Source organism: Ammospiza nelsoni, chromosome 19, assembly GCF_027579445.1.
Source record: "Ammospiza nelsoni isolate bAmmNel1 chromosome 19, bAmmNel1.pri, whole genome shotgun sequence".
Taxonomy (NCBI): domain Eukaryota; kingdom Metazoa; phylum Chordata; class Aves; order Passeriformes; family Passerellidae; genus Ammospiza; species Ammospiza nelsoni.
Window position 1 is genome coordinate 11,800,192 of NC_080651.1, and position 27,242 is coordinate 11,827,433.

The 27,242-nt window shown below is 52.9% G+C and overlaps 1 protein-coding gene across 2 annotated transcripts in view; it reads left to right on the forward strand.

The window, feature by feature from the left end:
* Positions 1–26,381, forward strand: part of TBC1D16 (TBC1 domain family member 16) — a 29,310-nt gene extending 2,929 nt beyond the window's left edge. For both annotated transcript variants that reach the window (XM_059486047.1, XM_059486046.1), the window contains 11 exons: positions 3,125–3,351; positions 4,472–5,042; positions 18,272–18,469; positions 19,584–19,731; positions 20,734–20,901; positions 22,193–22,341; positions 23,089–23,223; positions 23,850–24,036; positions 24,389–24,568; positions 25,056–25,202; positions 25,561–26,381. In XM_059486047.1, the coding sequence (XP_059342030.1) occupies positions 3,183–3,351; positions 4,472–5,042; positions 18,272–18,469; positions 19,584–19,731; positions 20,734–20,901; positions 22,193–22,341; positions 23,089–23,223; positions 23,850–24,036; positions 24,389–24,568; positions 25,056–25,202; positions 25,561–25,806 (2,298 nt within the window). In that variant the 5' untranslated portion in view covers positions 3,125–3,182 and the 3' untranslated portion in view covers positions 25,807–26,381. The remainder of the gene's footprint in view (positions 1–3,124; positions 3,352–4,471; positions 5,043–18,271; positions 18,470–19,583; positions 19,732–20,733; positions 20,902–22,192; positions 22,342–23,088; positions 23,224–23,849; positions 24,037–24,388; positions 24,569–25,055; positions 25,203–25,560) is intronic.
* The last annotated feature ends 861 nt before the right edge of the window (positions 26,382–27,242 follow it).

Below are 27,242 nucleotides of genomic sequence, written 5' to 3' on the forward strand. Positions count from 1 at the left end.
GTGCAGATGTTGTCCCACGTGGAGAAGGGCTGAGAATGCAGCAGACCCTGCAGATTTGGTCTCTGTGATGTGCTGCTTTGTGCTGTATGAGCTCCTGTGTTTTAGGAAGGGAAGCACTTTCCCAAGCTGAGTTTCAGGGGTTTTGGGGCTGTACCAGTAGATTAGATGACCTTCAGAGGTCCAGCCCACCATCTGGTCCCCACTGGAACTAACTGGGTATTTATTTCTGTGGCCTTTGAAACCCCAGTGTTGTAAATGGCCCCTTGGGGTTCCCTGTTCTGGTGCAGCATTGTCCCAGCTACTAGAATGACAACACTGGGTATTCCTTGCCACAGTTCAGCTGCCCTACAGCTTCTCCTGTCCTTCATCAACAACTCTTCCTTTCTTTGGCACTGACAGTTCCCATGTGTGAGGACTTTTAATACATTTCCCTCACTTTTATCTTCCCTTGGCAATCTCTCTCCCTGGCCCAGATAACTCTTGTCACCCTCCCTGAAACTGTCCTGTGACTTGCATCTGTTTTTCATTAATCCCTCAGCCAAATCTACAGAGAATTCCCTGGCCTGTGAGAACAGTGCAAGGATTGAGTTTCCTGGTGATATTTATATATCCCAGAGTGTCTGGCTACTGTCTGCAGCACTGCAGTGGTCTCTGATTTCTGGTGTGCGGCTCTTCTGCAAGGCAAGTCCAGCAGACTCAATTTCTGAGCTGGCAGGACACCCTATTCCAAACCTTTTGTGGTTTTTTTGGTTTCCCCTTCCCAGCCCTGTGTGTACCTGCAGCACCTTCCACCTGCACGTGCAGGCAGTGCTGAACAACAGGTGTTCTGCAGGATCAGAGCAGGACTTCCCTTTAAATTCCTCTGGCTTTGCAGGGAGCAGCTTTTGATCTTTACCTGTCTCTTTGTTCTCTCTGTGCCTGCTGAGGGCTCATTAAGTTGGCAGGGACGTGCTGACCCTCCCCAGCCTCCCTGGGAGCACCCAGAGAGCTGCAGCAGGACATCACAGCCCCCTTGTTCCTCAGGTGCCTCCCCAGCCCCTGTCCCCGTGTGTCCTGAGGAGCACTCCCTGGCCAGCGGCAGCAGCAGCAGCCAGCTGTGCCTCCTTCCTCCTGTGCATGCCCTGATTTCTGGGGCTCTGAGGAAGTCGCTGGCAGGGATGAAGGCCTGTGCTGCTGCAGCCATGCTGTGCTGACAGGTGACCCTGCCCAGGTGGCTCCACAGCCCTGCCCCTGCCTCCCCTGGCCCTGTTTGGGAGCAGCATGTTGTAACTCAGTGTGGGGAAGGAGAAGTTGCACCAGAATTTACTGTCTGTTCTTGCAGGGTGCAATGAAGGGAAAGGTGATTTTTGCTCCTTAAGTGTGGTTGAGGCAGATGACTTTCTGCCAGGTGTAACCCCGAGCCTGAAACTGGATTTTGGCAATGTGGACAGGAATGAGCTGAGGGCTTGGCTGGGGTTTGGTTTTGGGGCTGAGACATGAGGATACTTGTGTCTGGTGCTAGAGGGAGACAGGAGTGTGCAGGAGTGGCAAAGGGATTCTCCCATCCTGAGGATTTGCTGGTGCAGGGCTGAGGCTGCTCCATCAAGCCCAGCAAAGGCTGAGACACAGGAGCAGCCTCTGCTGTGATTCGAGCTGACAAATGTGGCCATTGCAGTTAAACCAATAGTTTGTCCTTTAATGAAGGCTCTGTCAACAGCTTGGCAGCCTCATTTGCAGTCTCCTGCATGTCCCAATCTGTCAGAGGCAGGACAGCTATTTCCCTTCCCTGCAGCCCTCCCTCTGCCCTTTGGGAGATGCCCCTTTGCCATTTCTGCCTTCTGCCCTCCTGGGCTGGCTGCATTTGCCATCCAAACCAGATTAGGAAAATCAGAGCTGTTCAACATCAGACAGTGCTCGCTTAGGCCCTTAAGTAGTTCCTCAAAAGGTGCCCCAAGGCAGGGCTTTATTTTCTGCTTGGTTTTCCTCTCCCATGCCCTGCATCCCAGCGTGGGGCTGGTCCCCAGGAGCACCCCAGGCTGAGCTCCCCAGGCCTGGGAGCGTGGCTGTGCCCGGGCTCTGCTGGGTCACACCGGCCTGGGCACAGCCAGCTGGGCCATGTAAACACAGAGGAGCAAAAGTGGGAGTTTCCTCTTCTCCTGTGGGTTTGGCAGAACAGAAACTGCCCTGGTCCTGGTGCTTCCCAGCTGGGGATGGCTGCAGAGAGCCTACAGCTGCTTTGTGTGAGACTCTCCTGCTCTTCCAACACGTCCTGGTCCATCTGCTGAATGCTTTATAGCTTGGGTGACACCTCTGGGTCCTCTGCAGAGCTCCTCATCATCAGCCCCAGCAGGCAGCACATCTCACCTGAGCACAGAGATTATTTGGGGTGAGCTGGGAATTGTGCTCCACAGTTCTGTGTAACTCTGGATGGGTGAAATGAAATGTTTGCCCTGAGTTGGTGTGCCATGCTCTGGGGATTGTGCTCCACAGTTCTGTGTAACTCTGGGTGGGTGAAATGTTTGCTCTGAGTTGGTGTGCCACGCTCTGTGTCCAGGCTCTGCCCCCCTGGTGAACACAGGGCTTTTGAGCCTCGTCTCTGGCAAGGCTCAAAAGAACCCAAAGCAAACCCAAAAACAACCTCACAGAAAAAAATCCCAGCCCCGAAAACCTCAAGCACACAGACATGGCAAGCAGGGGATGGACTGGGTTTGATTGATGTTGTTTTTGGATGTGGCTGGAGCAGCTGCCCCGTGCTCAGTGCTGTGGGCTCAGCCATTTCTGTGCTGAAGGAGCCTCTGGGATCAGCTGTGGCTGTGTGACATCCCCGGGTCAGTGACACATCAGACACATCCACGGGCTGAGCTGTTCCCTCAGTGGGATTTCCGTGAGCAGCATTGCTGTTCTCCTCCTCCCACAGTAACTGTGAACGTGTGGCTTTTGCTGCCTTCATGTTTCTTCATGGCAGAGACAAATGTCCTGTACTGGAGCACCTTTGGGACACGAAGGTGATCTTACAGACCCACAGCATCGCCGGGCTCTTGCCCGAGGTGTGCATTGATGGCAGACTCGTCCTCAGCCAGCGGGTGGCACGTGCTGAGCTGTCGTTATTTTGGTTCTCACACTGATTTTTCCTCCTTCCTGGCAGATCCTCTGAACCTGGCTCCTGGCTAGAGCTGACAGATGATGGAAACATTTCCCTGGCGATGTCTCTGGGGCGACTCCTCCGTCGAGCCTCCTCGAGAGCGTCCGACCTCCTGACGCTGACTGCCGGCGGCTCCTGCTCCCTGCTCGATGGGGACATCATCTACTCCAAGAACAATGTGTGCGTGCACCCCCCCGAGCTGCTGCAGGGCATCGGGGAGCACCACCCAGGTGATGGCAAACCCCGACCATTCTGTCTTTTTCTCTGCACCCTGGGCTGTAAGAAATGAATGGGTGCCAGTGAGGGACAGGGCAAGGCACTTTTGTGGAAGGCTCAGGAAAGCCATCCACAAGCTGATCCATCAGCTCTTCTTTCAGTAGGAAGATTAGTGATATTGCTCCTTTCTCCTCTGGTCCAGCATGGATTTACTGGTTTAGTAAGTCCTTTTGGGCAGTCAGAAGTTGTCATGTGAGGACAGTAACTTCTGTTGCTTGTTCACATCCCTGAATTGTTCAGGAAATCCAAGTATCCTCTTGTAGCTGTCATTGCTGGTGAAGGGAAAATCCAAAAAGCCTGATTGTGGCTGCATGCACGAGAGTAAATGAGGATAAATCCCGCTCTGTCCTTTTATTCTCATCTGTTCCTGTGCTCTTTCATGTTCTCATCAAAGACCTGTGGCTCTTGGCTTAGCTTCACAAAATGAATTATTCTCTGAGCACTGACCCTTGCTTTCCTTTTGGTGTGGGTGTCTTCTTGTTCCATTGGCTTCCCATAAATACTGTAGCCCTTCAGCTACACTGAGGTAAATATTCTTGAGAAATCAATGTTCTGCTGGCACTTGAAATTGTTTAACTAAGAAACAGTAAAACTTTTTCATGTGGGAACATATTCTATTATTTACTCTTGATTAGTAAATCTGTCCAGGAAGTCCAAGTATTTGCATGTCATTTCTGTGTTCAGTTAGGCCAGAGGGAATTCAGGCTGTTCAAAAGCTACATGCAGACTTGAAATTATTTGCAAAAACTGAATAATGCTGAGCACTCCACAATTCCTCTGACAGAATTCTGTCCTGGTAAATTAAAGGGTTTGTTTTGCCCATGTGGAGTGGCAGTGAAGCAGCAGGAATGACGGAACGGTTTGGGTTAGGGGGGATCTCCTGAAACGGGAGGATCCTGAGGAGCATTCATGCCATGGGCACCTTTCAGCAAACCAGGCTGCTCAGAGCCTCACCCAGCTTGGCCTTGGCCATTTCCAGGGATGGAGAGAGACGGGGAAGGGGAAATTTCAGGGCAATGCGGTTCCCTTACGACGACTCCACGTCCCAACCGCCGCTGCTGTGCTCTCTCTCAGGCTACCTGTGCTTGTACATGGAGAAGGACGAGCTGCTGGGCGCCACGCTGATGCTGGCCTGGGTGCCCAACTCGCGCATCCAGCGGCAGGACGAGGAGGCGCTGCGCTACGTCACCCCCGAGGGCTCCCCGGTGCGCAAGGCGCCCCGCAAGCGCGGCCGCCACGGCCCGGGCCTGGGCACCGCGTCCCCCCCGCAGCACCGGGGGGCGCCGGGCCCCGGCGGGGACTCCCAGGGGCTCCCGGTGTCCCAGCCCCCGAGGGACGGGGTGCCCTCCTCGGAGCAGGAGAAGCTGGCACAGAGCGCCCGCCCGGCCCCGCAGCCGCCCCGCAGCGACTCGGGCACCCCGTCCACCGCCAGCTCCCAGGAGGAGCCCTGCAGGTCCGAGGGCACGGAGGAGGGCCTGGACTGCAGGGAGGACGAGGGCTCCCTGGAGCTGTCTGCTGACGATGTGAGCAGGGACAGCACTTTTGACTCTGATTCTGATGCCTTCTCTTCCCCCTTCTGCCTCTCTCCCATCAGTGAAGCCCTGGGGAAAAGCAGCAGCTCCGTGTTCATGGACAGTGAAAGCAGGTGAGTGCGTCCTTCCTCTGGGTGCTGGGAGGTGCTGAAGGGGGTTGAGAAACTTCACAGTGGCATTGAGCTCAATGCCCTGTCTTGCTTCAGACTCCTATGGAGTTTAGAGGAAACTGTCAGCCAGTTCTGCTTCTGCTTAGTGAACCCTGGCCCCAAATATCACTGCTTGTCCTTTCAGGTGAACTGTCTTGAACCCTGGAAGCAGCACTGCTAAATTAAACGGGTCCTTTGTTGGCCTAATTGGCTCTGCTGAGGATCTGAGCTTGTTGCTTCTCGTGCAGAGCCACATCAAAGGGCCCTGCTGACTTCCTGAGCCGTGGGCACCCCTCCAGGCCCTGTGTTGACATGAAGCCTGCTTGTGGGAGCTTGTTTTTGCTGCAGTTCAGAACGTGGTCCCACTTCAGACAGATAAACATTCATTCTTGCATGTCTAACCTGGGTATTTCAGTCAGTGCTTCCCAGTGTCACCTGCAGTAAACTCCACAGGGGGATGAGGGCACCTTGGCAAGGGAATAAGGAGCAGGAAGGCACCCATATAACTCCCTGTTTCCGTACCCAGTGGTTCTGACTCTCTGGGCCCTGCCCTGTTGCTGTGTTACTCGTTCCCATCTCAAGGAGGATGGATGTGCTGCATTCCTGAAGCACCGTGGGGATGATTTTTAGGCTACATCTCAACTTTGAAACTACACCTGAAATGAGGAGAAATGAGTTCTCCTGTGTGCATGTCAGCAATGCACAGCCTGCACTGACAGTTGAGGAGGTTCTGCCTCTATTTTGTGGTCTGATCTCAAGCCCAGAGAATGCCAGTAAGAACGACTCTTGTGAGGAAGTATTCTAATGCATTCAATTCTCTCTGGATATTTTAAAACCCCTCTGTGAGCTGATGTCAGACTTTATATCAGCTTTGCATTCAGGATGTGCCCAGGGTTTGCTGGGCTTGAGCTGTGCAGCACCTGTGCAGTGGGGTGAGTGGTGGCTGTCCCACCCCATCCCATCCCAGTGATAAAGTCCAGCCTTTGCCAGATCAGTGGGTGAGAGAAACCCCAATGAGCAGGAGTGAAATGTGCACAGCCTGGCATCTCCTGTCCTCACGGAGGGATTGTGAAGCAAAGGAGTGTGTTATTACCCTGCTGTAGTGGTGGGAAGTGGGAAGAGTGATGGACACATTTGGAATAACACCCTGGCTGCTGAAAAGCAGGAGGCTGAGCTCATCATGGGGAAACCCCAGTCCTGGCGTGCTGTCCCAGGAATGCTGTGGGCTTGGACTGCTCCCATGCTGTCCCAGGAATGCTGTGGGCTTGGATTCTCCCACAAGGAGCTGGTGCAGGAGGGTCCCAGGCAGCGTCCAGTGAGTCAGGAGTGCTGTGGTTTAACTGTGCTGCAACACTTCTGCTCTGAGCTGCAAATAGTGTCAGGAAAGGAAGGAAATATGGTTTATTGCATCTTCTGAGCCTTGTCTGTGAATTCCTGCGGCATTTCCCTGCCCTCTGCCGGCCCTTCCTCACTGCTCCTGGAGCCCAGACAGCTCCAGCCAGGCAGAGCCGGCTCTGCACACACAGCCTGCTTGCTTCTGCTTTTTCCCTTCCTTTTTAACCCCTGTGCTGCCAGTCTGAAGCCTCACACAGTGCACGTGACACTCACAATTGGCAGCAGATTAATAAAACAGAGCTTTTGTTCTTTGGGACTTTTGACTTGAAAGGGTTTTGTCCAGTGTGTGCATTTTTGGTGCCAATTTGTTCTTCCCCATTGAGCCGCCTTCCATGGAATCTGCAGGATCTTACAAGCTGTTGAGTGGGAGATTTTGCATTGAATCCTTGGCAAAAGTCTGGTCAAAAAGCATCTCATATTTCCTGCTTTCATCTCAGCGTTTTGGAGGACGGGAGATGCTGTTTCAGAAGTCACTACAAACATGGGAACAGCTTCCTTGTTTCTTAAGGGTTTGTTTTGGTTTGGGTTTTTCTGCTGGCTGCTTCCCCTCTGAGCCAGAATTGGAGTGGGAACAAAGTTTGTGCTGCTGGCAGATTGTTTGAGCTCTCTTCCCTCCCCACCTCCCAGTCACCACCTCCTCTCTGCCAGGAGTTTCTGTTTCTGGTTGTTTCCCTCTGCTCTGGGAGCTGCTGCAAAGACAGCTCTGCTCTTCCCTGTGCTTGTTGCAGAAGCTGGAGGAACGTGTTGCATTTCAGTCCAGCCAGCTTCCTGTGTGGTTGGATATCCTCAGAAATGGAGGAAGGGGTCACTGTGGAAGAGTTGGGATGCACAGGTACACTTGGATCAGATGAGAGTAGGAACTCAGCGAGCTGCTTGACAGAACTCGTGTGTGACCAGGAGTCACGAGTCCCATCTGCCTCTTGGAGTGTCCCCAGGGAGGTGGCCTGGCCGCCTGGGCGTGAGGGAGCCACAAACTCTGCAGGGTGTGCAGGAGGAGGGAGGGAGGTGGGCTGGGGAGCCCAGGATTGCACAACGAGTGAGGCAGTTGCAAGTCACCAACTCGCCTGGTGGAACATAAGGAAATAAAAACATGTCCATTGTTTTTTCCCCTCTTTGCCTCTCAGTTTGACAGGCTGCCAGGGGTCCCACGCGGCGATTGATGCATCCTCCTCCCATTTACACAATTCCTGGGCTGGGAGCAGTGGGAGTGTCCCAGCAGCAGCATGCACACTCCTGCTTCTCTCTTTGGACCAGCCTGGCACCTCCTGCAGGGTGCCCTCATCCCTCAGGGAAAGGTGGCCTTACTGTCCTGGGGTTTGTGTCCTTCTTAACCCTCAGTGCTCCCTGCACGTGGTTCCTGCAGGAGGCAGCTGGTGTGGGGAATGCCTGCACTGATGGCGGCTTTGTCAGGGTGTGAATTTCTGTGGAGAAGGAGGGATTCTGGAGATAAAATCATTCCATTCTGTCCCTTCCCTCCCCTGTCCCCACTGTTTGTTGGCTGTCAGGAAATGTTTGCCTTGTGGCCTGAAGGACACAGTTCAGGGCAGCTGCTCTCTGTGCCCAGCTCTGGCTCGCTGCTGCCTTGGGAAATTCCTCTGCTCCCATTTTCCCCAGCAGTAAATTGAAACTAAAAGGCTTTTGTTACATCCAGGCAAGCAAACAGCATCTGACACTTCTGTAATGTCCATCCACTGATGCTGCTGGAGTTATTGAACTGACCGTGACATCAGATCTATACAGTCGGTTCTGGAAGCACTTAGTGCTCTGTGAGTGGGGTTTGGTTTGGGGTGGGGTTTGTGCTGTGCCAGAGTGATCCCTGGATAGCAGGAGCTTTCATGGGTGCTCAGGAGGCTTTTCACTCCTCAATTGCTGTTACTGATAGCTCACAAGCAGTGCTGAAGAGGAGATGCACACACTGGCATTGGTTCCTTCACTCACTTCACTTTGGGATGTTGGCCAGTACAGTCACAATTTGGACTGAGGAACCTCGGTGTTGGAATTGTATGAGTGGAGCTTGGGGCAACATCTGGCCCGAGGCTGGGGCTCCACGAGCAGCCCCACAGGTGCTGGGACAGAGGCCAGCAGTGCTCCCACAGCTCAGGCTGCACAGGACGGGCAGAAGCGACGTGGTCAAGGTGGAATCAATGCAGGAAGGAAGCGTCTTTCATGGACATCGATCGTTTTAGCAGGCAGTAATAAAAATAACGAAACACTGGCATAATGGAGCTGGGTGATGGTGAGTTCTCATGTTCTTCAGCAGACATGAATTCGTGTGGCAGATCGATCACAGACAGCCCAGACGAAGCTCAAGCACAGGGAAAAACTCCTCTGGCGTCGCAGCTGATGCAATTTTTACGGATGTGTTGCACATCCTGTTGTTAAGCCGCTTCCCAGGAGCTCATCAGTAAATGAGATGCTCCAGGAGCCGGTGGGAGCAGCGCAGCCGTTGCATCATCTTGTTTTGGCAGCTCACCTGAAGGGCTGAGAGCCGTTCCGACCTCTGCAGCAAAAACAGGAGGCAAAATTATAAGGGAAATGAGCTGAAATTAGAGTCAACTGGCAGGAGCTCTGGAGTCATCAAGAGATTGGGAATTCATCGCTGTTGTAACAGAAGTGATTATATTGGAACCAGGGGAATTGGTCACAGACTTCAAAATCTCCTGTAACTTCTTGCAGCATCTCAGTTTTGAATTAATTCAGCCCTGGGGAGGAGCGAGGTGGGTACCTGGTCCAGGCTTCAATTCCCCAGGACTTGCCTGAACTGGTGCCACTTATGATGTAAGACAGCGAAGCTCCTAGTTCCATTTGTACCCAAACCCGTGCCTGGGAAAAAACATCCACAAATCCTTCTTCCATCAGAGGGATAGTCCTTGATCTCTCCTGTTTGTATTGTGGGGTCAGTGTAAGCTTTCCTAAGGGAGGGGTGGTCTGTGTGGAGCTGGGCACTGGGAAGGGGAGCTGGCCTGAGCCACCAGCAGCACTGTATAATCAATTAAAATTATTCCTGGCTGCAAAGCTGAGAAGGTTGGACAGATCCAAGAGATTGCAGAGGCATACGGCTCTATCTTGCTTTATATAAATATTTGAACAGCAAGAACATTAATTATAGCAGGTTTGTTTCTTCCCTCTGTTGGGTTGCTGCCAGATTTCATTGGAAGAAAACAGTGACAGCTAACTTGGGATCGGGAATTGCAGCTGAGGGGTCCCTTTATTTGGGATGTCGAGGAGGGAGTGACAGGGGTGGTCCCCATGAGGGAGACCCCAGGGCAGGCAGCAGGAGCCAGGAGGGGACATGGAGGGTCCCCTCTGCCCCCGGGGCTCTGGGGCACCGGCCATGCTTCAGGTCTGCTCAGGATGCTGGGGAAGGCCTGAACCCCGTGGGCAGGCCCGTGGGGCTTTCTGTGGAATGTGGCTGTCGTGGCTTTTTCGTGACTGTGGGTCGCTGCCATGGCCTGTGCCTGTGACCATGGCTGTGGCCGTGACCGGTGCCCGTGACCCAGTGCCCGCGGCCATGACCGCGGCCTGTGCCTGTGACCATGGCCGTAGTTGATGCCTGTGCCCATGAACCTGGTTGATGCCCATGATCATGGCCGTGGCCGTGACCATAACCGTGGCCATGACCCATGCCCACCGCCGGTGCCTGTGACTGTGGACGTGGTCGATGCCCGTGTCCATGCCCGTGATTGTGACCCTGGCCCGTGATGGTGCCTGTGGCCCATGGCCCCTGACTGTGCCCTTGACTGTGCCCGTGACAGTGACCGTGGCTGTGGCCGTACCCATGATAGTCACCGTGACTGTGGCCCGTGGCCCGTGGCCGTGGCCTGTGACAGTGACAATAGCCGTTGTCCCGTGGCCGTTGTCCCTGACCGTGACCGTGACGGTGCCCGTGGCCGTGTCCCGATCCGGGCCCGGGGCCGTTCGGTGGCGCGGCGGGGCCGCCAGGGGGCGCGCTGTGCCCAGCGGTGCCCCCGGGACCCCCGGTGCTGCCCCCCCCACTGCCCTCAGCGCGGCCCAGGCGGGAGAGCCCGGAGCCGTGCCAAGGTTTGCGTAAAAAGGGACATAAAACCCCATCCAGTGCCATCCAGTGCCACTCCTGCCATGGCAGGGACGTTAAACCCCATCCAGTGCCACCCTGCCATGGCAGGGACACCTCCACTGTCCCAGGTCCTCCCAGCCCTGTCCAGCCAGCCCTTGGGCACTGCCAGGGATCCAGGGGCAGCCACAGCTGCTCTGGGCGCCCTGTGCCAGGGCCTGCCCACCCTGCCAGGGAAGGATTCCTTCCTCATATCTAGATCTAAATCTACTCTCAGTTTGAAACCAATCCCCTCTGTCCTGGCACTCCGTCCCTTGGAAACTGACTTTCCACATTTCTTGTCAGCCCCTTCGGGCCCTGCAAGGTCACACTGAGCTCACCCCAAAGCCTCTCCTGCCCAGGTGGACAATGCCAGCTGTGCCAGCCTCTCCTCCCAGCAGAGCTGCTCCATCCCTGGCACCATCCTGGAGCCCAGGTGAGCAATGCCAGCTGTGCCAGCCTCTCCTCCCAGCAGAGCTGCTCCATCCCTGGCACCATCCTGGAGCCTCCCCTGGGCTCTGCAGCAGCTCCAGCTCTGCAGGTGGGGTCTCACCTGAGGGGCACAGGGGACAATCCCTGTCCTGCTGCCCATGCTGGGCTCAGCCCAGGCTCAGGAGGGTTCTGGTTCCAGCACACACCGCCAGGGAATGACCAGCACCCCCCGGTCCTTCTCCCCAGGGCTGCTTTCACCTTTTCCCTGGATATTCTTGCATTTCTTCTGTTATTTATTTATACAATCGCAACGCCCAGAAATCTGAATGGAGAGCAGAGATAAATGGCACTGGCAGGTATCCACAGCTTTGTGAGGGAAGAATTGCGTTAAGTGAATCAAAATAAAGAGCATGTCCCCTCCAAAGCGCCACAGTATATGCAAATAAATCTGCACGGCCTCTGTCTCCTTGGCTCGGGCCTCGCAATTATCCCGGCATTAGGCATTTACAATAACTCTGGAACATGCTTTTAGGCAGCGCTCCTCTTTCCTCTCCCTTTTCTGCTACTTGAAGCAAGCCCTTCCCTTGGGAAATCCGCATTGTCTTGTGGAAACAGTGAAATCCTCCCTGGGTGGTGCCGGCTCAGCTCACGCTGGGGCAGCAGCAGGGTCCGGGCAGTTGGTTAACTTTGCCACTAAAATGTCCCCCTGAAATTCCCCGTTCGCTGCTCAGAGCCAGGAATATAAGAACAAAGGTAATCGGCAGGTCTTTCAAGGGAGCTGCGGTTTGAAGGCTTGATTATAATTAGCATAATTAGGGGAGAATTTTATTTTTGCATGGATTGAACTGAAAAGGAAAAAAAGCAAAATAATGCATTGATTTTAAAAATAAAATAAACATGGGGAAGAAAGGTCTCCTTCTCCAGACTGGAATGGGCTGAAAAGCAAACATTCTTTTTCGGGCTTTGCTGAGAAATCACTTTTTCCATCTAAGGAATTTCTTTTTTTAAAGTGTTGCATTTCGATTGATTTATTAATGAGTGTAAGCCCAGGCATGAGGTGCCCCTTCTCCGTACGGATTGCAAAAATCCACCACTGAGCTTCTGGAACATTTTCCTCCCTTGAAGTGAAGGTAACATTTGCATCCTTGAGCAGTGTCCGCTCGCTCTGAGTGATTTGTTGTGTTTGGCTGCTCGGAGCCGTGTGTGTTTTATTCCTAAGCATCAAACCACTCATTCTGTGCCTTCTCTCTCCCTGCAACAAGAAGTCACAGAGGAAACCAGAAAAACCTCACTTGGGTTTACCTGAGCAGCTACACCTGTGTGGAAGTGTCAGCTGTGAAGGCAGATTGTTCGTCTCGTAGCTGGAGCTAGATGTGTATCACATTCCAGGCTTTGGGGAAAAGAGATTAGAACACCCATTACTCCCACTACAAACTTCTGCTTGTTTTTTTGCCTTTTCCATTTACATTCAAAATAATGAACTCAAGGACTCTGGGTTTGTTTTGTTTTCCTTTTGCTTTAACTCCAGCACTGGGGGGACCCTTTGGAGGGTCTGTTTTCCTAATGCCCCCTTGCTGGCTGGAATCACTCAGCTTCCCCTCCAGCCTCCAGGGCTTGGAGGGATGAATGAGGAGCAACAAAGCCCCAGTGTGGGGAGGCTTTCACCCCTCTCGGGCATGGGGCAGGACGGTGGGTGCCCTGGCTGCTGCTGTCACCGGTGTCTGGGATGGAGATCCATGTTCTACCTGTGCCAGGTGCCGGGAAGCTCTGTTAGGGCGGGCAGGGCGCTGGGAGCACGGATCGCAGCGGCCCCGTAAAGCAGAACAAATCGGTTTGATCTTTATTTCTCAAGGACAAACCAATTACGCCCGTCAGAAGGCAGAGCTGCATAATCGGGTTCGCCGAGTCCCTCGCCGTGGTGCAGCGCTTGTTTGTCAGGCTGGCGCTGGCAGAGCTGCTGTGAATCGCCAGCCCCGTCCCTGACGCTGAACTTGCTGGCTCAGCCCAAGGTCAGAGGGGCCTGAGGAGTCCCTGAGCACGCTCTGGCCAGGGACCCTGTGCTCCGTCCGAGGGGAGGGAGGACTCCAGCGCCTGTGGATGTAAACAGCCTGTTCCTGGGCTCTTGTTAATAGCAGGAATGCGAGGAGTGACTAACAGCAATGCGCTGACTTGGACGAGCGCTTGGATCTGCTTGCCGGTGCCCTGCTTGAAAGGACACAATTATTTTTCGTGACTGTTTATTTTCCCTTTGCAGCGAGCTAAGCCAAGCAAGTTTGTCGGAGGCAGAGTGCTCCTAATTTGGTCTCCAGTGACCTCTGGCGCCGTGATTGGCAGCCCGGTGTCAGGGAGGAACTTGTGCCTGGGAGATAGAAATGAGCAGAACAAATGCCGTAGGACAGCTCGGGCTCCCCGGGGGACACGGGCTCAAAAAGGTGAAAGAAGTGCAATTACAGGAGGTTTTCGGCGCAGAAAGTTAATTAGCTACTAAATAGCATTTAGTGCCGTTCGACGTGGGGAAATTTATGTTTTGAAAGCAAACAGATCAATGGAAAGCCTGTGGAACAAGCTCTTGGAAAGTCCATGTTGACATCCGTGTACTTTGTACTGTAACAGCCTGAGTAGTTTTTCCCAGGTTTCCCCAACAAATAGGAGGAATTGTTGGATTTGTTTCCCACGTGTTTGCAGATGTATAGAAATGCTTCCACATGAGGATGCTTTGACATTTCATTTTAGAAATCCTGGCTTTCTAAATCCAGGCTATCGAACACCTTGTTCCCTGGTCACTGTGGTCAGTGGAAATCGATTTGGGTTCTCTGAGGCACAGAAACTTCAAGTTCCAAATGTTTTCAGCAAAGGGTGGCTTTAACACAGTTCTTAACGTGGTTACTCATCTGTGCTGGTGAGTGTGACAGCAGCATTCCCTGCTCTGGGTGCCACACTGTGGGAAGCTGGTGCTGTCCTGTCAGTGTCCTTCCAGCCCTGCTCTGCAGAGCAAGCAGACACATTTCAACATCTCCTTTTTAATCCTAAATTACCGATCTGGTTTCCTTTGCATGTCTTTTGTGTCACTGAATTCAGCACGTTCCAGTCTATAATATATGTATATTGTCAAGGACACTTTTTTATCAGAACAATGGATTTGGGTTCCAGATACTCAGTATTACCTTACTCTGTACAGCCACTGCTCTAAATTTTTAGGCATTTCAGGATAGCTTTGAACTTTTATTGGCAGATTATTTGTTTGAAGCTAGCTGTCTGTCTTAGCAGCCGATGCTGCCAGGAGCTGTTTCACCTTGCTGGGAAGAAGAGGAACCCAGAAGGTCAGTGCCTGTGGGGAATAGTGGAGAAACAGAGAAATGCTAACCCCTGGGGAGGAAAAGGGGCATGTAATTCCCATTACATGGATGGTCATACATTATGATGATACTCATTGTCTGTAAATGATGGTCCCAAGCCGGCGTGCAGGAATGCTGGGGCTGTGGGAGCTGTTATTAGTGACTGATGGAGAGGCAGCTCCAGCAGCAGGGCTTGGCTCTGGCAGGAGGCTCGCTGGGAATCAGGTGGTGCACGCTGACAGCTTGGGTAACTGCCACATCATGGCTGCAGCCTTCAGCCCCTTTCTCCCTCGTAATTATATTTGTCACATCACATCGTAAAGTGAGTTATTAGGTCTTTGTTGCTGAAATTGGCTTCCCAGGTAATCAGGGCAGGTCTCTGGAACAGAAATAATAATTGGGTTCAGCTCTCTCTGCGCCGTGGGTGTGTTCCAGGGCTTTGGAACAGTGAGCTGGGTCCCAGTGCTGCAGGTTGAGTCTCACCTGAGCTCCTCAGCCGGGCGTGCGAGAGGTCCCGAGGGGTGGGAGGGGGGTGGTGGCTCCTTGGGGCTGCAGAGGCTCCAGGAATGTGGATATGGTTGGCTGCTGTAGTTGATTGTAGAGTGGAGAAAATGCATCAGCCCCTGTTGTTGCTCCCCAGCAGGAATGGGATGTGTTTTAGGACAAGAGTGGTGGGACTTGGCTGAGGGCAAAAGGCTGAAGTGGAATCACAGAATCACAGAATTGCCTGGGTTGGAAAAGCCCTCAGACATCACTGAGTCCTACCATTCCCCCAGCACTGCCAGGGCCACCACTGACCATGTCCCCAGGTGCCATCCATGGGGCTGCTAAATCCCTCCAGGGCTGGGGACTCCAGCAGTGCCCTGGGCAGCTGTGCCAATGTCTGACAGCCCTTTCCATGGAGAATTTTCCCCCATTACCAACCTGGCCCTCTTTTGGCACAACTTGAGGCTGTTTCCTTCTGTCCTATCCCTTTTTCCCCAGGAGCAGAGCCCGACCCCTGGCTGGCTCCACTTTTCTGTCAGGGAGAGAGAAGATCCCCCCTGAGCTTCTTTTTCTCCAGGCTGAGCCCCTTTCCCAGCTCCCTCAGCCATTCCTGGTGCTCCTGCCCCTTTCCCAGCTCTGTTCCTTTCCCTGGACACGCTCCAGCCCCTCCTTGACCTCCTTGAACTGAACACATGAACATGGCTGGAGTTTCCTGACCCAGGTTTTCTAATCCTCCTTAATTTTTTCCCTGTCCCTTTTATTCCCGTGGCCCACTGCACTTGTTGTTTTGCTGACCAGTGCTGTGTACTAGCTGGTGCTCTGTTTTTCCTGGATCCCACAACCCAAAGTCTCTCTGGAATGTTCCTCCAGCTATTTGCATTGCAGTGCTTCAGCTCCTGCTTTTATGGGGTGCTCTGGGGTAAATTCCTCCAACAGATAGAATAGTCTAACAAACAATAAACTCTTCCCCTGCATTTGTCTGTCTTGAGTGCCTGGTGAGAGGACTCCCCAAACCCCACAAAATTAGCAGAGATCATACTGCTTGTTATCACTACAGAATGATCTCAATATTAAAATTTTATTTAAAAGTAGTCCAGAGATTAGAGTGTTTTCAATTCTTTTTCAATCAATATGTGCAGGAAAAAGTCATTTTAGACACAGTGTGGGTTTTTTTCCGAATTTCCCCGGTGACTCAGTGAGCACCAGCGCGAGGCACTTCTGTCTCCGCTCTGTCCTGTGAGAGTGTTTGTGTCCATTGACCCCTGTGAAGGGCAGGGAGGGCACAGGTGTCTCTTTCAGATTTCGCCCTCTGCATCAGTGAGAACGCCGGAATTTCCCCTCTCTGCTCAGCCCCGTGCTCCCTGCAAGGCTGCAGCCCTGACACGGGAGGCTGCCGTGCTGGGGATGCATGTGCGAGCTTGTCGCCGCTGCCGGATGGGAACTGCAAACATTTGTCTTGGAGAAGCATTTCCGGAGGTTCCCCCGGTGCCAGGGCTGTGCCCGGCCTCTCCTGCCCGCAGGTCTCAGCTGGTGCTGCGGCATCTGGGGCAGGTTTGGGGTTTGGAGCACAGGGAACTGCAGCTGGACACGCTGTGCTGCACTGAGGAGCCATGGAATGTCCAGCATCAAAGCCAAGAACTCTACTGGTCACTCATTTCTTGGCACCTCTCTGGACATCTCTGCTGGTCATTTCAGATGATGTTGTTGAAGAACTGGCATTTGGACTTCTGTGACCAGGACCTGCATGATCCTCATACCAGCCCATCCTCCAACCCATTCCTTTGCCATATGGACCAGCTTCTCTTTGCAAGAGTTTTAGAAAACGGGTTGCCTCTGCTTAATCTTTGAGTTGGTTTGAGTCATCTCTTCCAGGAAAATCCTGTGTAACCAGCTGTGGCTGTTATGAAGTGTTGCTCCATAAATACCAGCTGCTCCTAGCAGGCAGTCCGGCCCAAGTGTCTTGTACCAGCACTCTTGTTACATCTGTGTTAATGTTAGATACTCCATGTTTCAGAGAGTGTTACATTTTGCCACCTTATCTGAAAGTAATGCTTGGTTTTTTATAAAGGCCAGTACAATCTTCATGGAAAAATCCCCAAGGCAGGGGATGGTGTGCCTTGGTCGATGGCATCCTGGTGTCTAACCTGGAGTGGGTTTGGATGTGTGGTGGGATCCCTATTGCCACATCCCTTCTGAGTCCTCATCCTCCAAATGGCCTCATTGTGAGTTCTGCTTTGCTGCTTTCTTTACAAAAACCGGAGCAGCAGAACGTCCCAGAGAGCCTCGAAGCTGCTCCTTTAGCTGGAGCCAACCAGCCTTGGTTTCATCCAGTGCCACAGGGGCAGGAAGGGGCTGGGGGAGCTGAGTCCCACCCTGGAGCAGGGCTGGCATGAAAATGGCCCCAGCTGGCTGGGCTGTCCAGAGCCCTGTCCCAGAGTCCCAGAGTCCCAGAATGTGCTGCCCAGGACGCTGCTCCTGGGGAAGAGGCCCCGAGCCAGGCGCGGGAGGCACACGGATGTGAAGTGCATGCTGAGTGTGTGATTTCCAGCCTTCAGTGCCCACATTGTTGGATAAGAGGATTAGAAAACACCACATAAAGTGGCCTTGCAGGGGGCTGCTTTGTACCTGCTCCGGGCCTTGTCTGGCAAACCCCAATTTCACAGCAGAGCCCATTCAGAGCCCGCGCCGAGATTGTTCACGTGCATTGGCCTTTTTACGAGCCAAGGGGTCACAGTTTCACATTCACTTCATTCCCAAAGCACTGATAGTTTTCGTTTGGGATGGGGGCTGGTGGGGACATGGGGGCTTTTTGAGTCTGAGCTCAGTTTGCATTTAAAGCTGGAGAGCTGGGGTGGATTGGGAAAGGGTTGGGTTCACTCTCTCTACTTTATGGTGGATTGAAGAGCTCAGGTGTGATTTCCCAATCCTAACTCTGCCAAGGTTCAAGATTGCAGGTGGAAGCCATTTGTCTGGAGTTTATAGACATGAATCCAGGCTTGGCATTTGTCTGGAGTTTATAGCCATGAATCCAGGAGGTGTAATGAGAAACTCAAATTCAGGAAAAACATCTTTGGATCTTAATGGTCAAAGAGGGAATTTCCCATATGAGATCTCAGGTCCATGCTGCTGTTGGAGTGTGCTCATTCCTCCTGTCCCCATCCTGGTGTGCAGTGGCTGAGCTGGACACTGAGGGCATTGCTTGAGCTTCTTCATTTTACCTTCTCAAAAGTTGGTGTTTTGAGGAGTGGTTTGGCTCTCCCCAGTTCTGCATGCAAGACTTTAGGAAAAGGAGAAAACCAGGATGCTTTTTGGAATGGTAGGGATTAATTGAAATAAAAATAATTTAGTTGGTGAATGAATGCCAGTTTCAGACCTCTGACTAAAGGTTTTTAACATGGAGCATCTGTGATTGGTGCACATACCCACAGCCTCCCGTGGCTGATGGGGTTTTTGTCCCCACGCTCTGCCCACAGGGACACGTGTGACAATCGCATGACCTGCTCCACCAGCTCTGCCTCCAGCCTGGACACCAGTGCCCAGTTCCAGGAGAGCAATGGGCAAACGAAGAGCACCAGATGGGATGAGCAGCAGAAGGTATTTGCCCTCGAGCAGGTGTGTGGTGTCTTCAGAGTAGACCTGGGACAAATGAGATCCCTTCGCCTTTTCTTCAGGTACTGGATCCTTGTGTGAGCTGTTTGTGAGCTGTGTGAGCTGTGTGAATCATGTGAATTGTGTGTGAGCTGTGTGTGAATTGTGTGTGAGCTGTGTGTGAGCTCTGTGAATTGTGTGTGAGCTGTGTGTGAATTCTGTGTGAGCTGTTTGTGAGCTGTGTGAGCTGTGTGTGAGCTCTGTGAATTGTGTGTGAGCTGTGTGTGAATTGTGTGTGAGCTGTATGTGAGCTCTCTGAATTGTGTGTGAGCTGTGTGAATCATGTGAATTGTGTGTGAGCTGTATGTGAGCTGTGTGAATTGTGTGTGAATTGTGTGTGAGCTGTGTGTGAGCTCTGTGAATTGTGTGTGAGCTGTGCATGCTCCATGCTGGGGCTCTGGGCAGAGGTGATTTCTGCAATCCTACCTGGAAGCCTTTCCAGAACAATTGTCTCCAGGAAAGTGAGTGTCAGCCTTCCCAAGGAGAGCCTCTGAATTACAGTTACACAGTCGAAAGGATTTTATTTTTAGTAAAGTAAAGGTTGCTCTTAGCTGTCATACCATAAATGCTTCAAATAACCTGGGGATATGAAAAACATCTTTATCTGTGGTACCTTTTCTTTTGCCTGCCCCTCACCAGGCTCCTCTGGAGTCTTGCTGCTCTCAGCCTCTTCAGTTATCTTTCAAATTATTGCAAAATTTATTTCAAATAATTGCAAAAACATTTTTACTCCCTTTTTTTGCTCTCACTCCCTGTTTCTTTGGACGGAGCTGTGTGTGAGCATGTCTGCACATCCCTAGGAGCTGACTTTGTGTACTGCCTTAATGTTTCTGGGGCAGACTTCCTGTGGTTTTTTTCTCCAGGGAAGACAAATTTTAATTCCTTCATGTGAAGGAAGGGTAAAAATAGTGCTGCTACGAGGCACAAGCGGAGAAAATTGTCACTATGACCATGCCATACAATCATGAAATGTCTCAGCTGAGGTGACCCATGAGGATCAGTGAGTCCCAGGGAAATGAAGCTGCCTCTGTGCCCTGTTTGAAAGGGCAGCTTGGTGTTGCTCTGTCCCTCCCCATGTCCTGCTGCTCCCTCGTGGTGCTGGTGGCCCCTGCAGGTTGCTCTCCATTGTTCCCACAGTGATGAGGCGTGCACCTGTGGGCAGCTGGTGGTGGCGAGCAGGGAGAGCCAGTACAAGATCTTCCATTTTCACCACGGGGGCCTGGATAAACTGTGCGAGGTGTTCCAGCAGTGGAAGTACTGCACAGAGACCCAGCTCAAGGAGCAGGTACCCGAGCCAGGGGTTTCACACGTGGGTTGGTGTGTTGGAAAATGAGGCTTTGGGTTCATGGCAGCAGGTCAGGCAGGAAGCTGCCAGGTGCTGGGTGCTTAGGGTGGAAGTGCAAACTGGGCTCAAGGTGTCTCTTGGAGCTGTCTGTCTCCATCCACTCCTGTTCTACCTGTGGAATATGGGGGAACATCATCCAGAAGATTTGCTTAGTGATTTTGATGGACATGACAGGTCAGCAGTGTCCTTTAGGCACAGAAGGTGCCTGGAAATCTGCAGAGATAGGTTGGAAATGGTGTCAGAGCCTTTCATCCATCTTGTGACGCATAACATTCCGTTTGGAGAATGTTTTGACAAGGCATCTTGCCATATTTTGTTCAATCTACATACAAATGTGATAAGAGCTCTTTAATTATCTGTTTAAGATATTGTATGTGCTTATTAGAAACAGTGATTTTTAAATTTCCATCCTTCCCACAGAGCCCCCCGCTGCTTTTCTTATTACGGTCGCATGGGCTCACTTTTTGCATTGAGCAACCTTTGATTTTTAAATTAAATGTCAGCTGCAGCCTTGCACTGGGATCCTGAGTGCCCTCAGAGAGCCTGGCAGCGCAGCTCCCCGCTCTCCTAACAGCAATCCCTTTGTATATGGCCAATCATATGTAATTTATTGCAGGCATTCCTGGCAGGGGCAAGTTTTGCTGTAAGCAGCATTAATTCAGTTTCAGGTCAGGGATAAGATTGAAGGAGGAATGGAAACTATTTTTTCTTTAAGATGAAGCTGTTTCGCAGTGGATTTTAATTATTCTAATCACTCTTGTTATTGTAATGGTTGGAATTTAAAAAAAATAAAAACCAACAAAAAAGCCAACAGAACCTTCCCAAGTGCAGCTCCTCAGTGCTTAATCCTCCCTGAACCACACAGAGGTTTCGCTGCTCTGGGTTTCACACTGTGCTGCTCTCGCTGGCTCCTGTGCAGCTGTGCTTTGCTCTCCCCCTCAGCAGCTCGCAGATGAGAAAACCTGCATGCAGTTCTCCATCCGCCGGCCCAAGCTGCCCTCCTCAGAGACACACCCCGAGGAGAACTGCCAGCAGCGCCTGGACGTGGCAGCCTGGCTGCAGCACCTCAACGAGGCCGGCCAGGTGGAGGAGGAGTACAGGCTCAGGAAGGTGAGTGCAGGCTCAGGAGGGTGAGTGCAGGCTCAGGAAGGTGAGTGCAGGCTCAGGAGGGTGAGTGCAGGCTCAGGAAGGTGAGTGCAGGCTCAGGAGGAGGAGTGCAGGCTCAGGAGGCTGAGTGCAGGCTCAGGAGGGTGAGGGGCTCTCTGTGCTCTCTCCTGTGCTCAGGAAGGTGAGTGCAGGCTCAGGAGGGTGAGTGCAGGCTCAGGAGGGTGAGTGCAGGCTCAGGAAGGTGAGTGCAGGCTCAGGAGGGTGAGGGGCTCTCTGTGCTCTCTCCTGTGCTCAGGAAGGTGAGTGCAGGCTCAGGAGGGTGAGTGCAGGCTCAGGAAGGTGAGTGCAGGCTCAGGAGGGTGAGTGCAGGCTCAGGAAGGTGAGTGCAGGCTCAGGAGGGTGAGTGCAGGCTCAGGAAGGTGAGTGCAGGCTCAGGAGGGTGAGTGCAGGCTCAGGAAGGTGAGTACAGGCTCAGGAAGGTGAGTACAGGCTCAGGAAGGTGAGGGGCTCTCTGTGCTCTCTCCTGTGCTGAGTGTGGGTCCCCAGGGGAGCTGTAGGAGTTTGTGATCCTGCCAGGGACAAGAGCTGGGCTTTTGGGAGGATGGAGACCTGAGTAAAGCCTTGGCTGTGGGACTGGATTCCCACCTGGGCATGTTCCTGCATCACCTGCTCTAGGTGACCCTGCCTTTGCACTGGATATCTCCAGAGTCCCTCCAGCCCTAACAATTCTGTGATTCTGTGGTGGGGGAGCATTTCTCTGACAGAGGAGCTGTCCCACCTCTGCTGCCAGTTGGAATCAATAAACCAAAGTGCCCAGTGCCTGCTGTGTTTGCAGCATGTGTGACCAAGGCACAGAGAGCACTGGAGATTGCTCAAAGAGCTGAGATGGTTGGAATAGCTGAGATTGCATCAACTGAGGTTGCATGAACTGAGATTGCTGTATGAAATAACAGGGCTGAGGGGAACACAGGCCCAGGCTCTGAGACAGAAGTTTGCAGTGCAGTGCAGTCTCCAGGATTTGGGATTAAGCCGTGACATGAGAACGACACGTTAATCATAGAGCCTCTCCGGGGGTGGTTATTGACATTGAAATGAGCCTGATTTGTGTCTGGTCTGGGAATAGAGGGCCAGCACTTTCCCTCTAAACATGTGCAAATTGCAGGAGCTTGAATCAAGGCGTCACTTGTCAGGAAAGAGCTGCAGAGGCACCAAAGCACAGCAGCGGGCAGTTGCCTGTTGCTGTTTCTGGGAATGCTGTAACTGTACCAGCCATAACTTTTGCTCCTTCTTCCAGGCCATTTTCTTTGGTGGAATTGATTTTTCCATCCGTGGGGAGGTGTGGCCCTTCCTGCTGCACTACTACAGCTACGAGTCCACCTCTGAGGAGAGAGAGGCACTGAGGCTGCAGAAGAGGAAAGAATACTTTGAGATCCAGGAGAAAAGGTAACAGACCATCACCATCCTCCCCTGCTCATCTTCCTTGGGCTGGGCTCACAGTGACACCTCAGTCTCTGCATCCTTTGCATGAGGAGAGGCTGGAGTAGAAGAGTGGGAGGGATGGGGAAGGAGGTGCTGGGCACTGCTGAGGCTCTGGAGCCAACGCCACAGAGCTCAGACATTTCCTTACCTGGGTTTTGGGAGCAGCCCTGTCAGAACCACACAGGGAAACACCTCACAGTCAAGGCTTGGGTTAGAACACTGATAGTGAAATTGGGATCTTATATTTATTTATGAATAAAACATGCATTAAAAAAGGGGATGAGAAGGGTTATGTAGTTCCAGAAGGTTGGTAATGCAAGAATTGTGTGTTGTTAAATGAGGTGGGTACACTGAAACTGGAGGGGCACAGTACTGTTGATAATCAGGAGACAATCAAACCAGAGTGCTGAGTTCTGGTGTGCTGAGTTCCAAGGGGCAGTGGAGAACAGAGTCTGATGCTTCTGAAGTGTTTATTGCAGCGAACACATCATGTCACCCTGTTTATAACCCAGGAGGCTCCTTCCAGTAATCCCCTGGGACAGACAATCCACTGTTCTGGGCAGACCTGCTGGTCTGTTATTCAGGTGCTGAGGAAACTCGGTACAGGAATAGTTTTTCTCTGCAAACTAAGACTGAAATGAGGCTTTTTGTTCACTGTGGCAATCACATTCCTGTCGTGGCTGCCCTGTGCTGTTGCTGTGTTGTTCCCAGGCTGTCCATGAGTCCAGATGAGCAGAAGGATTTCTGGCGCCAGGTGCAGTTCACGGTGGACAAGGACGTCGTGAGGACCGACCGCAGCAACCAGTTCTTCCGAGGGGAGGGCAACCCGAACGTGGAGACCATGAGGTGGAGTGGCTGATTCCAGTCTCCTAACAACCGTGTCCTGCTCCCTGTTCCCAGCCCAGGCTGCCTGGGAGTGCTGCACAGCACCCACCGTGTCTCTGCAGCCACGGGGTGGAACAGCAGGGCCTTCCCCAGTGCTCCCACTGCTGCTGCAGCTCCCTTCTCTGCCCTGTAACCCTGCTGCCATCCCTGAGCTTCCCTGCACACACAGGCACAGCAAAGGTGCTGAGGTAGGGCTGTGGGCTTGTGTCTATGGTTCTCCTGGTGGGGAGAGGACAAGCACACCAGAGTCTGCTCCATGACAGTGTGACTTGTAAAGGTGTGACCCCAAAAGAGCTGGTTTTCATCCAACAGCATGGCTTGGAGTTTTATGGATGTGTTGGGCATCATCTCTCCTTTGCCATGGACCATTCATTTCTGTCCTCCTATCTTTTAAAATTCTCATTTATTTTCTGTTCATATTTTGCTGTCTGTGAATGCCAAACCTTTTCCTGAAGTCTATGCCACATGGGGTTTGCAGTTGGGTTTCCCTGTCTGTGTTACAGCACCTCACATGAGGCCCTGTGTCCCTGAGATGATGCTGTCACCTGCCCTCACCTGTCCCCTCTGCGTTTGTGTCTCTGCTCCAGGAGGATCTTGCTGAACTATGCAGTGTTTAACCCAGCCATTGGCTACTCCCAGGGCATGTCTGACCTGGTTGCCCCACTCCTGGCAGAGGTCCTGGACGAGTCTGATACCTTCTGGTGCTTTGTTGGATTGATGCAGAACACGATCTTCATCAGCTCCCCCCGGGACGAGGACATGGAGAAGCAGCTGGTGAGGCTGAGTGCTGGGCTCCCTTCAGCCCTGGCATGGCTTCTCCTCTCCCCAGGTCCTGGGCTAGGGGGTCCAGCATGCCAAATCACACTCCAGAGCCACTGCACCCTTGGGGTGATCCTTGGGGTTCCCGTGTGCAGGGACTTTGGTGATCCTTGTGGGTCAGGATTTTCTGTGATTCTATGGAAATACCTGGTGGGTAGAATTGATGCTGACTCGCTCCAGAGGCGGTTACATCCCTCCTTCTGGTGGAATGGCAGCTGAGAGAGAAGGGCTGTCCAGCTCTGCAGCTCTGCAGCTCCTGGGGTGCTGAGGATGCCTCAGCCCCAATGTCCCTTGCTGTCCCTTGCAGCTGTACCTGCGCGAGCTGCTGCGGCTGATGCACCCGCGCTTCCACCAGCACCTGTGTGCCCTGGGGGAGGACGGGCTGCAGATGCTCTTCTGCCACCGCTGGATCCTGCTCTGCTTCAAGAGGGAGTTCCCCGAGGCCGAGGCGCTGCGCATGTGGGAGGCCTGCTGGGCTCACTACCAGGTGAGGCACATCCTGGCTCAGTGCTCAGCCCCGGCTCTGGGGCTGTCCACAAAGGCTCTTCACAGCAAAGCAGCCAAAACAAGTCGGGTCTGGGATTATGGCAGAGGTTTTTCTGTGTGGCAGGAGGATGGAGCCCTGCTTGCCTCTCCTCCTTGGGGATGTCTGGGCTTCACGGGGAGGTGTTTCAGGAAATGCTGAACACCCGCCTCTGAAGTTCAGGCTTCTCTTACACAGCTGGGAAATGTTTTCCCAAAAATCTCCGGTGGGGTGCAAACACTGGTGCAGAGCTTGCTGCTGTGCTGTGAAGGAAAGAGGCTTTGGCTCAGCTGTGGCTCAGAAGTCCCCAGTAACTCGCATTGTCAGTACTGGGCAGAACTGAAGGGAGCAAAATCTCTCACCAAGGAGCTGCCTGTGGAGGGTGGGAGGTGAAGCCAGAGCTCTGCCTCCACCTGCTGTACAGCAGCCCCTGTGTTTGCTCCCGTTGCAGACAGACTATTTCCACCTCTTCATCTGCGTGGCCATCGTGGTGATTTACGGGGACGACGTCATTGAGCAGCAGCTGCCCACTGACCAGATGCTGCTGCATTTCAGCAACCTGGCCATGCACATGAACGGGGAGCTCGTACTCAGGAAGGTAAATGACCAGCTGGCAGTGACTGGGGCCATGGGGTGAGCTGTGGTGTGTGTGTGCCAGCCCCTGTGACCTGCCACTGTCCTCAGGGCCCCGGGTAACCCCCAGGTGTTTGGCAGGACACACCTTTGCTGAAGGCCAGGCAGCCAAACAGGAGGATGGGGTGGGATGGGATGAGATGGGATGGGAGGCCACCCCAGCCCTGCGTGTTGGTCCCTGCTGAGGGATGAGGGTGACTTTTGGTGTTGGTCCCTGGTGAGGGGTGATTTTGGTGTTGGTCCCTGCTGAGGGATGAGGGTGACCTTTGGTGCTGGTCCCTGGTGAGGGATGAGGGGTGACTTTTCCCTGTCTGTCCCTCCAGGCCAGGAGTCTGCTGTACCAGTTCCACCTGCTGCCGCGCATCCCCTGCAGCCTGCACGACCTCTGCAAGCTGTGTGGGACAGGCATGTGGGACAGTGGCTTCATCCCCGCCGTGGAGTGCTCTGGGCACCACCCAGAGTCCGAGAGCTGCCCCTACGGGGGGCTGGTGGAAGAGTCTTCTCCTGCAGCAGGAAGTGAAGGCAAGAAGGGCCTGAGGACACGGGATGTCTTTGCCTTCCGAAAATAGCGGAGAGGAACAGGGTGCGACGGAAGGGAAGGGAAGGGCAGGAAGGATGTGCACAGGGAAAATGTCAAAGAAAGAAATGGAGGAATGGCTTGTCAAGGCTCCTGAGAAGACTGGAAGGTGTGCAGTGGAGGAGGAGTTCATTTGCTCTGTAGGGGAAGTTACGTTGCGTGGGTGATGGAACCTGAGAGAAAGGCATCGACCCAGGAACTGTGTTTGGATTTGATTTTGTTAGAAACAAGCTTTTCTAGGTTTTAACAAGGAGTTTTTATTCTGCCTCTGGGACTGGACTGGTTAGCAACCAGAACTTTCTTACCTGCTGGTGAGAAATGAGAGCACTCCAGGGATCCAAGGCCACCCAGAAGTGTTGGTGGGCAGGTGGCAGGAGCAGGGCCAAGGCCACTGTCCCCTCACCCAGAGCACACCTCTCTGCTTCAACCAAACACGCAGCTTCGTGGCTTCTTTTTAAAGCCATTAAAGCCATTTTAATTATAATCTGCCAAAAATAAAACTGCAGAGCGTTGGGATTGCAGGGCAGGTGTCTGCTTTGTCAGCAAGCAAGGACCGGTCACCTCAAAGTCTTGTCTCTGACCTTTTCTGGTTTTATAGGATACACTGACTGGCATGATTTTATTCCAGTTCTATAGAAAATGGACTGCCCCAGGTCTCAGAGCACAGCTGCCCAAAAGACACTGCCCAAAGTTCCCTTCTCCATGATATATTGGGAAGGAATTCTTCCCTGGGAGGGAGGTGAGGCCCTGGCACGGAGTGCCCAGAGCCTCCTGCTGCCCCTGGATCCCTGGAAGTGTCCAAGGAATGGAATAACCTGGGATAGGGGAAGGTGTCCCTGCCATGGCAGGGGGAGGAATGGGATGAGCTTTAAGGTCCCTCCCAACCCACACCATTCTGTGATTCTCTGACATTACAGCAAAGCTGTTTCTTTATGGTGACAGCTGCAGACTTTAATACTTTGGTCTGTTGTTTCCAGTATGTTTCCCATTGTGTTTCCTTTGGCTCTCCTCAATTACTGAATATTTACTGTCCTTGCCTGTCACTGCCACAGCCTGTGGCACAAACAGCCCGTGTGGGTTTTAGGCCCTTCACTCAGTGCCAGGGGTGCTGCCAGTCCCACATCCCAAAGTGAAAATGAAACTTGCCTTGTGGCAGTGGTGTTTGCTGAGCTCTGTCTGACAAAGGCTTCCCTCGGGGTGTTTTTGGAAGGACAGTGTTTCTCCCCATGCCTGCTGTAAATTTTGACAGCCAGAAGCAGAGCTGGGGCCTGGAGCCCTGTTGCCAAAGGTTCTTACCAAACCCTCCATAGGCATGTCCTGAGCCAGCATTTGTGCCAAACGGAGCCAGGGGAGCACTTTCCTTGTGGGGGGGGGGAAAGGAGCCGAGGTGGCAGCGGGCTGTGCCTCCCTGCATCCCTCTGCAGCCCT